General features: G+C 43.5%; 1 protein-coding gene across 1 annotated transcript in view; it reads right to left on the bottom strand.

Annotated features, from left to right (window-relative positions):
- Positions 1-13,196, bottom strand: part of dnah6 (dynein, axonemal, heavy chain 6) — a 439,386-nt gene that overhangs the window by 313,853 nt on the left and 112,337 nt on the right. Inside the window, exons 20-21 of the mRNA XM_051929949.1 lie at positions 11,518-11,610; positions 4,560-4,679 (exon numbers count right to left, since the gene is read on the bottom strand). Coding sequence (XP_051785909.1) covers positions 4,560-4,679; positions 11,518-11,610 — 213 coding nt within the window. The remainder of the gene's footprint in view (positions 1-4,559; positions 4,680-11,517; positions 11,611-13,196) is intronic.

A 13,196-nucleotide genomic window follows, 5' to 3' on the forward strand; every position in this document is an offset into this window, starting at 1 on the left:
GAATGAGGGGAAGGACAGTTTCAGATACCTCGGTGTCAACATAATAGGGCATTTGGTCCAGTCCAAGCCTGTAAGTGCCATGAATTGGCAGATGGGTATGCTGGATGGAGGGGAAGGACAGTTTCAGATACCTCGGTGTCAAATTGACAGGGGACTTGGCCCTGTCCAAGCTGTAAGTGCCATGAATTGGCAGATGGGTATGCTGGCTGGATGGGAACATGACTTCTTGCCTGGCTGGATCTGCTTGCTAACAACAATGAAGTGGAGAGTCTGTCACACTGGCATTATGACAATAGTACAAAGACAAGACAAAGGAGTTGATTGTGGACTTTAGATGAAAACAACAGAGGGCTACCACCACCTCAGAATTAAGAGCACTCAGATGGAAGGGAAGGACAGTTTCAGATAACTCAGTGTCAACATAATAGGGGATTTGGCCCGGTCCAAGCCTGTAAGTGCCATGAATTTGCAGATGGGTATGCTGGATGGATGGGAACATGACTTCTTGCCCGGCTGGAAGCATATAAAGGATGAACCAGCAGAAGCCAGAGGCCGGGAGCAGTTCCATTCTCCCATATGACAGGCAGTGGCATAGCTAGGGGCGGGCAGAGGGAGCGGTCCGCCCCAGGCGGCACATTTTTGGGGGCGGCATTATTGGCCAAAAAGCTCAGAACACTTCACGTGTAAACAGCAGGGTTCGGAAAAATATCACTCATGAATGAAAAAAGTCAAATTCTCTGCTTCAAAAATCATTTTCAGACGGTCCTTCTGTGACGGCATCAGACACGGCAGTTGATATTTATGAGGCAATAACAAAAATAAACAGAAACATTACACCGATAATAATTACTAGGAAGATAAACAGCTAATTCACAGTGTATAATTTCGTTTCGTTAACAATCCGAATGCGTTCTTGCTCATCCCAACCTATCACTTGTACACCACACCGGTTCTGGTTTTCACAGCGTAATTATATTAAACTAATAATCAGAACACGGCTTATCAGTGCGTCTGTACTATATTCTTCTCTAGTTGATGCTTATAAATAATTATATGTGAAAAATTATTGCTGTTTCTCTATATATAAATAAATATATGCAAAATGTATCTTAATTTTTCTCCATACGTCATTTTAATTTTCTATTTAAATAGGTCAACATATTCAGATACGTTGGAGGGTGGCAAATTGAAGCCCCGCCCCGCCCCGCCCCGAGTGGCGCAAACTCGAGCTACGCCACTGATGACAGGTAGCAGTGGTCCTCCTGAGGCATCCCAGTTTGGACACCTGCAGGGGTACATGGGAGTTAGAATCCAGAAATGCAGCCCTGTTAGGGTCCCTGGGTGCTGTTAGAGGGCGCTGTCAGGGGAGGACCTCCCTGTATTTCCACATGACCTGGAAGAGTCATACACTATAGCACCCAGAGAGTTCCTGAGTCCAGTTTAAAAAGAACAACGACCAACAGGAGGACTGGAAGGAAAGAATGAAGATTCACTTGCTTTATAACTTTGGTTTGGTTATTTGTGCACACTTGGTGAGATACGAGGTGAGACACAAAGATAACAGGATTGGTAAAAAAAAATATTTATTGATGAATTCCAGCATTCTAAACAGTGTCACCTTCTATATACTCCTCCTGCCGATCTCTGCACCGCTCCATATGTATCTTCCATTGATTGAAACAGTGCTGGAAGTCTTCTTGCGCTTCAACAGGGTTACCGATTTTTGTCTTTACTTCATCCATTGAAGAAAAATGTGTTCCCTTCAGGCCACTTTTGATTTTTGGGAACAAATAAAAATCACAGGGAACTAAATCAGGCGAATAGGGATGATGATCGAGGGCAGGAATGTTTTTGTCAGTCAAAAACTGCTTTACGGAAAAAGAGAAAATTCACGAGAAATTCAATGTTGATTCTCTTTTTATTTTTATTTTTCCACCTGACATCATTGTGGCAACTCGTGTAGCGATTCTTGTACAAATACTGGCTGGGCTATTCACAGGGTATACCTAGCCGGGCGTGTAGGAGGGGATATAGTTCTGTGACTCACGTCCGGCCGACCTCCAGATGGTTTTCCAGGAAAGCCCCAAGCCCGGTCCGGTTATTTTTGTGTCTCACCTCGTATCCTCTTTAATAAAATCCCTGTGTGTGTCTTCTGGTGAAGTGCGCATGCACGGGGCACGGTGCGATGCGCGATATTAATGTCAGAGAAAGTTAGAGGCGTTTTACGGAAATACAAACCAGTATTACTGCGAGAGGAAATTAAAGGTACACAATACAGTGACGCATATTACAGCCACATACAAGCCAGTATTACTGTCAGAGGAGATTAAAGGCATATTACTGATGTGCACGCCTGTATTACCGCCAGAGAAAATTAAAGGTATATTACGGACGTACAAGCCAGCGGACGTACAAGACAGTATTACTGTCACAGAAAAGAAGACACACAATACACGACAGCAGCAGCCCATGAAGAACGGTCAGCTCAGCAAGTAAACATCAACAAAAGAAAGGCTGAAAGAATACGACCAACAAAAAGAATGAGGTCAAAGTCCCTTGCCATTTAATATAGACTGTTCCTACTAATGTTTATGCACTACTGTTCTAGCGCCCGTTATTGTAACGGGCTTAATGACTAGTTTTTCTAATAAAGTCCTTTATTTGAATCCAGAACTGTGTCAGGTGATATTGTGTCTGAGGTTTGGAGCTCAGTAATGCCCCCTTGTGGTCACAAAGCATCTTGGCAAATGAAGAAGGCACAACAATGTCTTTACCATCACAAACACCTCATGTATTTGAAGCTGCCCTCCGAGTTCCTAAAGAACTTCTGTCACATCCACCATTGAAGGTATTCTGAGAGGAAGTATTACCGCCTGGTTTGAGAGAAGCAGAAGGTGGTGTGATCAGCTGAACGCATCACTGGGTGTGCGCTGTCTAAGTTCCAGAACATGAATACCAAGTGATTTTGGACCAGGGCAAAGGAAAATTATCAGAGATATCAGCCATCCCAACAACACTCTTTTGTCTGTGCTGCGGTCTAGGAAACAGTATGGCTGCTGGAAGACCAGGTCAGAGAGAGAGACTGAAGAGGAGCTTTGGACCACAGTCCGTCTGCTAGAGCTACATGAAGTAAATTCTCATAGATTAAGCTATTTAAGTTTAAGCTATTTATTTATTTTAATCTACATATTTAATATGCATTCTAATCATTTTAATGTAATGCATACTACTGCTTTAATCTTTATATATAATTTTCATTTGGATCTTGATCTTTGTCCACGAATTGCTGCCTCACGAAAAGCTACGTATAAATGTCTCATTTGGGGTGGGAGCTGTGGGGATCGATCTCGGGTCGCTGGTGTTCAGATTCGTTTGCCTTGCCGCTCTCCCACAGCGGATCCTCTTAAGGGACTGGAACGACTTGATATTTGTGATGCTGTCTCGCGAAAAGCTCAATAAAGCAAAGCACGGATGCTACGTCTCGAAGACGATGCGGAAGACGCCGCTTATGATGAACCATCCATAAGTCGTGGGAAGAGAAACAGAAATGCTCCTCCACCACCACATAATTACTATTCGGACAGTGATTCCGAGTAGGCCGTTCCTATTGAATCAATGTCCAAGGGTTTTGTTTTGTAATTTTGTTTCCCTTATAAAAAATCATAATGCTGTGCGACAAAGGGCCCAGTTCACGACTGGCAGCCGCGTTTAAACAGGGAGCCCTTCACAGACAACTTTAACACGCACAACATAGTTGGGCACACACGGCTAGTTTGATATAATGATTTATATCAATACTAGGGCGCTCCGCCCCACTGCTCACTTCGCTCAACTACCCCCAGTGGTGGGCACTGGGTGCCCGCTATCTTGCAGCTGAGCCACACAAAGGGCATTGGGGCGCCCCTCCATTACAGAAAGCGATTGTATTTAAAGAGTTGGTATATAGATGAGCATGCATGGCGCAGGAGGAAGATGGTTTGCTCCTTAGTTACTGTGGACAGAAAAATCAGTCACTTGAGTATTTCACTACAGCTGTCTATTTTAAATACCAATGAATAGTAAAATGTAGTAAAAGGTAAAAGTAAAAAATTTTAAAAAGTGAAAAAGTAAAGCGCAATAAAAAGTAAATAAAAAATCAAGTTACTTTAATGCCTCGTCAAAAAGAAGATTATGAATTACTTTATCCTCTATCTTACATTCTATAAACGTTGCTTTTTTGCATTTCTATTTGCATATTTTTCGACACATTTTTCTCTTTTTTGTTTACTTGCCGATTCTCTTTGTTCTTTATATTTATTATATGCAGCTCTTTTTTGTTCATTTTCCATTTTTTCAGCTGCAGTTTTTCTTCACATAGAGAACCACAGACACTTGGAATAAGTGACCAAGTAGTGCGGTGGACAGGAGGACTTTAGGGACCTTCAAAACTCGACTTGATGTTATTTTAGAAGAATTAAGTGGACAGGACTGGCGATCTTTGTTGGTCTGAATGGCCTGCTCTCGTCTGGATTGTTTGAATGTTCTAATATACTACAAATTGTATTTCTGTTCATGCTTACCAGTGTCTGACTGAATAATGCAAGTCTTCGTTGCCAGTCGTCTACGGCTGCTTTGATTGGACCCACATAGCGTGAAGATGCCACAGTTGCTATGTTAATGATGCTGTCATCAAGGAGCGCCTTTGAAAGAAAAAGCAAAGAATTTCAATTACCAGAAGTTACAATTAAGTTGCATTCCATCAATAAATAATCAAAATGTTATATATAGTGTCACACACGTGCGATTGGGAGGCAGCTAGAGGGCCTAAATAACAGTAGTACCACGCCAGACCAGGGGGCGGTGAGCTGCAGTACTTTCTATCTCTCTGTCCTCTGCAGACCTTCTCCGGGAAATCCCACTAGGTGCCGGCGTTATTGATGACATCACTTCCGGTACCAGCGCTATTGATGATGTCATTTCCAGCACCGGAGCGATGGATGATGTCACTTCCGTGTCCCGAAGATGCCACTTCTGGTTCTGGTGCTATAGACAGTGTCACTTCCAGTCCCAATGACATCACTTCCGGTTCCGGTCCAGATGATGTCACTTCCTGCCACGTCCTTTAAAGCCACCATCTTGTTAAACCAAAAGCAGTTCTGTTTTGGACTTCAATCTGAACACAACTCTTCAAAATGAACCTTTTGCAGGCAGGGCACAATATATGGGTGGCTGCCCCAAACCTTTTTTGATGTCCTCGTGTCTTTCTTATTACAATAGTTATGTTCATGATAGGGCGGCATGGTGGTGCAGTGGGTAGCGCTTCTGCCTCGCAGTTGGGAGACCTGGGGACCTGGGTTCGCTTCCCGGGTCCTCCCTGCGTGGAGTTTGCATGTTCTCCCCGTGTCTGCATGGGTTTCCTCCGGGCGCTCCGGTTTCCTCCCACAGTCCAAAGACATGCAGGTTAGGTGGATTGGCGATTCTAAATTGGCCCGTTTGTGTGTGTCCTGCGGTGGGTTCCTGCCTTGTGCCCTGTGTTGGCTGGGATTGGCTCCAGCAGATCCCCGTGACCCTGTGTTCGGATTCAGCGGGTTACATAATGGATGGATGGATGGATGTTCATGATAAAGACCTGAGCCAGTTTTACTGATTCCTCTGTCTTCTCCATACACTTTTCCTTCACACAGTTAGAACACAACCTTTTATGGAAAACCAGTCCAAAACAGGACCAAACAATCAAACACTCAGCTACACCCACCATTATGGAGTGAACAATCATCATTTTGGGTCTGCATAGCATTATATTAAAACGTAAGCTGCAATCTGCCTCATTTACGAGTCTGTCCTTAGACGTACAATCAAGTCAAGTCAAGTTGGGGGGCATGCACTGGTACAGCACATTGCCGCACCCACCACATGACGAAACAACTTGGGATCCCAGTTAGCAACCCCCAAAGCAGACACCCTCTGGAAATGACCCTCTATCTGCTGCAGCCAGGTGTTACGTGGGCGACCTCTTGGCCTGGTCCAGCCACTCGGGTCCCCAACAATGAGGATCCTATGAGCTGGATCACACCCAGGGAAACACGCCACATGGCCGTAGTGCCGTAACTGACGCTCCCTCACAATGCAGGTAATGTGCCTCATTTGGGACTCCATGAGCAACACAAAGTCAAACCAGCGGTACCCAAGGATTCTCTGGTAAGACAGTACTGAAGGAGTCCATTCTTCCTCTCAGGTCACTGGATAGCGTTCTTGTCTCGCAACCATATAGCAAGACAGGAAGCACCAGGACTCTAAAAACATGGACCTTCGTCCTTTTGTAGAGATATCGGGAGCGTCACACACCCTTTTTCCAGCAACCTCATGACCCTCCATGCTCTCCCAATCCGTCTACTGACTTCATAGGAAGAGTCACCAGAGACATGAGTGTCACTGCCGAGGTAAGTAAACCTCTCGATGAGGTCGACACTCTCTCCACAGACAGACACACTGCTGATGGCCGTGCCCAAGAGGTCATTAAAGGCCTGGATGTTGGTTTTTATCAGGACCCTCACAAGTCCAGACACTCGGACTCCTCACTCAGTCTCTCAAGCGCTCTGATCAGAGCCTCCATTTACTACATGAAGATCACAGCATCGTCAGCAAAGTCAAGATCCATGAATCTTTCTTCACCAACAGATGCCCCACAGCCATTGGACCCCATGACCTTGCCCAACACCCAGTCCATACAAGCATTGAACAGAGTAGGAGCAGAACACACCGCTGACGAACCCCAGAATCAACTGGGAATAATGCAGAGGGTCTGCCTCCACTCTGCACAGCACTCCCAGTACCAGTGTACAGGCTGGCCATGATATCCAGCAGTCTCGAGGGGATCCTGTGAACCCTCAAGATGTTCCACAGAACAGCTCGATCAACTGAGTTGAACGCTTTACAAAAATCGACAAAGGCTGCAAAGAAACTCTGCTGATATTCACGTTTGATATTCGAACTATGATGACCTGTAAATGAATTCTCTTGAAACAAAGCAATGCTGTTAGTGTTTGTCACCACATTATATTTTATATACCGTTACTTGGACAAGGAGGATGAGACATAAGATTGGAGTCAAGCAGAGGACTTTGTTTCTTAGTCCAAACAGCATTGTCTGAAATTCCATGGCAGCAAAACCAAGGAACTACTTATTGACTTTCGCTACACCAATCAGCCTCTACGCCTGGTCTCTGTTTGAGGAGGTGGTACATTTACTTGGGGGTCCACATCAATGACAGGATGGACTAGTCTTGTAACACAGAGGAACTATAGAAGAAATGGTAGAGTAGACTCTTTCTTCTGAGGAGCTGAGCTCCTTTAATGTGAGAAGTGACATCCTTCATATCTTCTACAACTCTGTGATGGCCAGTGAGGTGAGCTGGGCTGGTGGCATCACTTCAATTGAGGCCCACCAAATCAACAGGCTAATAAAAGGGCAGGCTCAGTTGTGGGACACACTGTGAACCCCCTGAAGGTGACTATTGGGTTCTTAGTCATCTCTCTTACTTAACGTCCTTGATTCCAGAGGGCCAGCTCTAGGAAGAGTCTTAGTGATTTCCTTCCATTTAAGGACTATGAAGTTAACATCTTCTACAACTCTGTGATGGCCAGTGTGATTTTCTATGTTGTGGTGTGCTGGGCTTGTAACATCACTTCAAGTGAGGCCCACTGAATCAACAGGCTAATTAAAAGGGCAGGCTCAGTTGTGGGACACACTGTGGACCTCCTGAAGGTCATAAAGGAGGACAGAATTAAAACAAAATTGAGTGCCATTATGAACAATGCTGCACATCCTCTCTGTGACACACCAACACTGAGGACTTTCAGTCATTGAATTATTCAGCAGAAGTGTATTAGGGGCTCCATCATGTCTATGGCATTACGCCTGCACATTGTGTCTGCTCTGCTATCTGTCATTAGCCAAGCCAAAGGTTGTCCTATGTATTCTGTGATTCCAATGCGTTTGTTTGAGAGGCTGTTGTTGTGGTTTGCTTTTATATTTTAATATTTCTTGATCTTCTGTAAAAGCCTAATTTTCCTTTGAGATAAATAAAGTGCAGTGGATTCAGAAAGTATTCAGACCCCATCACTTTTTCACATCTTGTTATGTTGCAGTCTTATGCTAAAATCTTGTAAATTCATTTATTTCCCTCTTCAAGCAATAACCAATACACTAGAATGACAAATAGAAAAGGTGATTTTAAGAAATTAAAAAAAAAATTAAATGTCTCTTTGACACAAGTACTCAGACCCTTTGGTATGAAACTGGAAATTCGTCTCAGGTGCATCCCACTGTATTGGTCATCGTTGAGATGTTTCTGCACCTTGTTTGGAGTTCACCTGTGGTCAACTCAATGGATTGGACTGATTAAGAAAGGCACACACTGGTCTATAGGAGATCCACAGTTGAGCTAAACCAAGACATGAGATTGAAGGAATTGCCTACAGAGCTTACAGACTGGATTGTGTTGAGGGACAGATCTGGGGAAGACTACAAAAAAAAAACAACTCCTGTCTCCTTAAAGATTCCCAAGAGCACCATCACCTTTATAATTCTTAAATGGAAGACATTTGGAACAACCACAACTCTTCCTAAAGCTGTCCACACTGCTAGACTGAGCAATCGTGGGCGAGAAGCCATAATAAGAGATGGTCAGTGGTCATTCTGGTTGAGCTCCAGACAACATGTGTGGAGATGGGAGACACATCCAGAATGACAACCATCACGGCAACACTCTATTAATCTGGACTTTATGATGGAGTGGTCAGACAGAAACCTCTAATCAGTAAAAGACACAAGGAAGCCCGCTTGGAGTTTTCAAAAAGGCACCTAAAGGACTCTCAGACTGTGCGAAATAAGAATCTCTGGTCTGATGAAACCAAGATTAGCATCACGCCTGATGGAAACCAGGCACTGCTTATCATCTGTGCAATGGCATTCCAGTGGTGAAGCATGGTGGTGGCAGCACCATGGGGTTGTTTTTCAGTGGTAGACTAGACAGGGTTGAGGGAAAGCTGAACAGAGCAAAGTACAGAGATACAGTATGCTTAACTCTTTTAGGGTGAATGTCGACTTTTGTCGACACAAGTGGTTGAGTGCGGATGTCGACTAAAGTTGACATTCAGAGGCAGAGGGTGGAAAAAAGCTGTAAACATCGATAAAACGTTACAGGTAGACCCTCTTTGCTAGGAGGACTGTTAGACTCGTTGACTTGACATCAAATCCCTGCATGTGCGTGAGTAGCGTAGAGTAAAGAATGTCTAGAATGGCATCGACGTTGGGCGATAGAGTAAAGCAAATGCGCAAAGTAAAATACTACGTACATATTATTTATTTAATTTTTCCAGATTATTGCTGAAACAGACTTTGACTTATCGAACTCCGATTTTGATGCAAGTGATCTGGACATCGAAAAGAAAAGACAAGTACCTGCATCAGCTGATCGTAGTGCTGAACACGCTTGTGTAGAGACGCACCTACAGCAACGTTTGCCCTGGGAGGCAAAGCTGGCTACTAGACTTCATCTAATGACATGGCGTGCTAGAGGACACTACGGATGACCAGCCACTTGACTAATTCAAGCTGTTTTTTCCTCAGAAAGTGACTTTCAGCTTATGAGTTATGAGATAAACATTTATGTAATATTGTAGTATATTAATTTACATACTGTAGAGGCTCATGGAACATAAAGAGAGTGACATTTATCATAAATAACTATTTTATGCTGATTTATGGGTGAAGCCATTGCTTTGTGTGCTTTTCAGAAATCTGAGCTTTTTGGAAAAATATTCAGCCCTGAGACAAAAGGGAAAAAAATAATAATAATTAGCCGTGAAAGAGTTAATGAAAACCTGCACCAGAGCACTGTGGATCTCAGACTGGGCTGAAGGTTCACCTTCCAACAGGACAATAATGACAAACAAAAACCAAAGACAACACAGGCGTGGTTTAGGGACAATTCTGGGAATGTCCTTGAGTTGCCCAGACTTCAACCTAATTGAACATCACTGGAGAGACCTGCCAATAACTGTGCACCAATGGTCTCCACTCAAACCTGACAGAGGTAGAGAGGTTCTTCAAGAGAGGAAAGGCAGGAAATCCCGAAATCCAGATGTGTGAAGCTTTTCACGACAAACCCAAGAAAGACTCCGGGCTATAACTTCTCTAGAAATGGCTTTGAAAAAGTCCTGAGCGAAGGGTCTAAATAGTTGTGTCACTACAATTTCCATTTTTTTTATTTTATTATATTTGCATAAGCTTTGTCATTCTGGGGTACCGTGTGTTGTTTTATGAGGGAAAAATATGAATTGAATTGAATTGAAATGATTTTAGCATAAGGCTGCAACATAACAAAATGATAGAAAAGTGAAGGGGTCAGAATGGCTGCTGAATCCACTATATGTACATACACACACGTGCATTATCTGACTCTGATTACAACTCTGATCCCATCAGCAGGATAAGAATCATCTCAGAATGGGGTGGTACTCATTTACATTCAGTTATTTGGCTGATGTCTCTACCCAATGCAAGTTACAAAATTTCTGATACAACTGGTTCCGTTTCTTCTAGTTTTCCAATTGAAGCGCAGGGTTACATGGTGTTAGTAGTGGGATTTGAACCCACAACCTCAGGGCTTGCAATCCAAAGTCTTAACCACTACACCACCCTCTTATATACAAACATATCCACCTTTAAGACAGCCTAGAGCTGACAATTAAACTACCATATACACTCGAAGATAAGTTCTCTCACGGATAAGTCGGGACTTGATTTTACCATATAATTTCTGGTATTTTATAATGTCAGCTATATAAGTTGAATGTGGAAAACTCACGCTATTGGTCCAAGAGATTATAATATGCTAACGCCCACCTGAGAGAATAACAACGGAGCACACAGCCTTTTTTCTCTATGTATTGCTATGTGAAAAACACGCTAATAACAGAACTATTCCATTGACGTTTGCACTGATTTGTGTTTTTTGTATCTCACACCCTCATACACCTTTATCATAAGAGCATCCCTTATCTACGATGGAGAGTTCGATCAGAAGAAAATATGAAGCTGGTTTTGAAATTAAAAGTTGTTGAAGTGGCGAAAGAAATTGGTAACTGTGCTGCTGCAACAAAATTCGATGTGTCTGAGAAACTGATGTGAGATTGGAGGAAGCAAGATGTAAAAAAAAAACATTAAGTGTCGCATTTTTGAATGGGCGTATAAGTCGGGGTCTGATTTTATGATCGTTTTTTTGGGTTTCAAGACACGACTTATACGTGAGTATATACGGTAATGTACATGTCTTTTGAGTTGGGTAGGAAATGAGAGTCTCTGGTCGAACAAAAGGTTCAAACAAGAGGATGTAGTTCTACTTACTTTAGTAACTATTTTATCGTACCATTAACCCAAACCTTGACTTCTTTAATCGTTTCAGTAATTGTAGGATGATTTTTACAGGGTTAGAAAAACATTATCAACTCTAATAAGCAAAGAGTTTTACATACCTGCACTTCATCTGTGCCACCGAGGATAAAAACGTCTTTTGAGTCTCGATGAGGTAGAACCACAAATTCCATTGACTTCCATGAATCTTCCACCTAAGTCAGTCAGACATTATAGATTATATTAACATCACAAGTCACCTGACCAGCATTGATTCTGATGAGTAAAAGCCAACAAATGTCAAGTAAAAGGAATTCTGGCAAACAAGAATACTTTGTATATGTAGTAACACACTTTTCTGTGTGCGAGCTCTGCATATTGGAGCAACTCTCCCTTGCGCCAGCATGTAGTGTTCTTCCCCAGCACCAGGTGTCAGGCTGCATTTTGAAATCACAGCGTCAGTTACGTACAGAGCATCCGGAAAGTATTCACAGCGCATCACTTTTTCCACATTTTGTTATGTTACAGCCTTATTCCAAAATGGATTCAATTCACTTTTTTCCTCAGAATTCTACACACAACATCCCATAATGACAATGTGAAAAAAGTTTAGTTGAGGTTTACTTGAGGTTTTTGCAAATTTATTAAAAATAAAAAAAAATGAGAAATCCCATGTCCATAAGTATTCACAGCCTTTGCTCAATACTTTGTCAATGCACCTTTGGCAGCAATTACAGCCTCAAGTTTTGTTGAATATGATGCCACAAGCTTGGCACCCCTATCCTTGGCCAGTTTCGCCCATTCCTCTTTGCAGCACCTCTCAAGCTCCATCAGGTTGGATGGGAAGCCATTTTAAGATCTCTCCAGAGATGTTCAATCGGATTCAAGTCTGGGCTCTGGCTGGGCCACTCAAGGACATTCACAGAGTTGTCCTGAAGCCACTCCTTTGATATCTTGGCTGTGTGCTTAGGGTCGTTGTCCTGCTGAAAGATGAACCGTCGCCCCAGTCTGAGGTCAAGAGCGCTCTGGAGCAGGTTTTCATCCAGGATGTCTCTGTACATTGCTGCAGTCATCTTTCCCTTTATCCTGACTAGTCTCCCAGTTCCTGCCACTGAAAAACATCCCCACAGCATGATGCTGCCACCACCATGCTTCACTGTAGGGATGGTGCCAGGTTTCCCCCAAATGTGACGCCTGGCATTCACACCAAAGAGTTCAATCTTAGAAAATTCTCTGGTCTGATGAGACTTTCTCATGGTCTGAGAGTCCTTCAGGTGTCTTTTGGCAAACTCCAGGCGGGCTGCCATGTGCCTTTTACTAAGGAGTGGCCTCCGTCTGGCCACTCTATCATACAGGCCTGATTGGTGGATTGCTGGAGAGATGGTTGTCCTTCTGGAAGGTTCTCCTCTCTCCACAGAGAACCTCTGGAGCTCTGACAGAGTGACCATCGGGTTCTTGGTCACCTCCCTGACTAAGGCCCTTCTCCCCCGATTGCTCAGTTTAGATGGCCGGCCAGCTCTAGGAAGAGTCCTGCTGGTTTCGAACTTCTTCCACTTACGGATGATGGAGGCCACTGTGCCCATTGGGATCTTCAAAGCAGCAGAAATTTTTCTGTAACCTTCCCCAGATTTGTGCCTCGAGACAATCCTGTCTCAGAGGTCTACAAACAATTCCTTTGACTTCATGCTTGGTTTGTGCTCTGACATGAACTGTCAACTGTGGGACCTTATATAGACAGGTGTGTGCCTTTCCAAATCATGTCCAGTCAACTGAATTTACCACAGGTGGACTCCAATGAAGC

This window comes from Erpetoichthys calabaricus, chromosome 7 (assembly GCF_900747795.2).
Source record: "Erpetoichthys calabaricus chromosome 7, fErpCal1.3, whole genome shotgun sequence".
Lineage (NCBI taxonomy): Eukaryota > Metazoa > Chordata > Cladistia > Polypteriformes > Polypteridae > Erpetoichthys > Erpetoichthys calabaricus.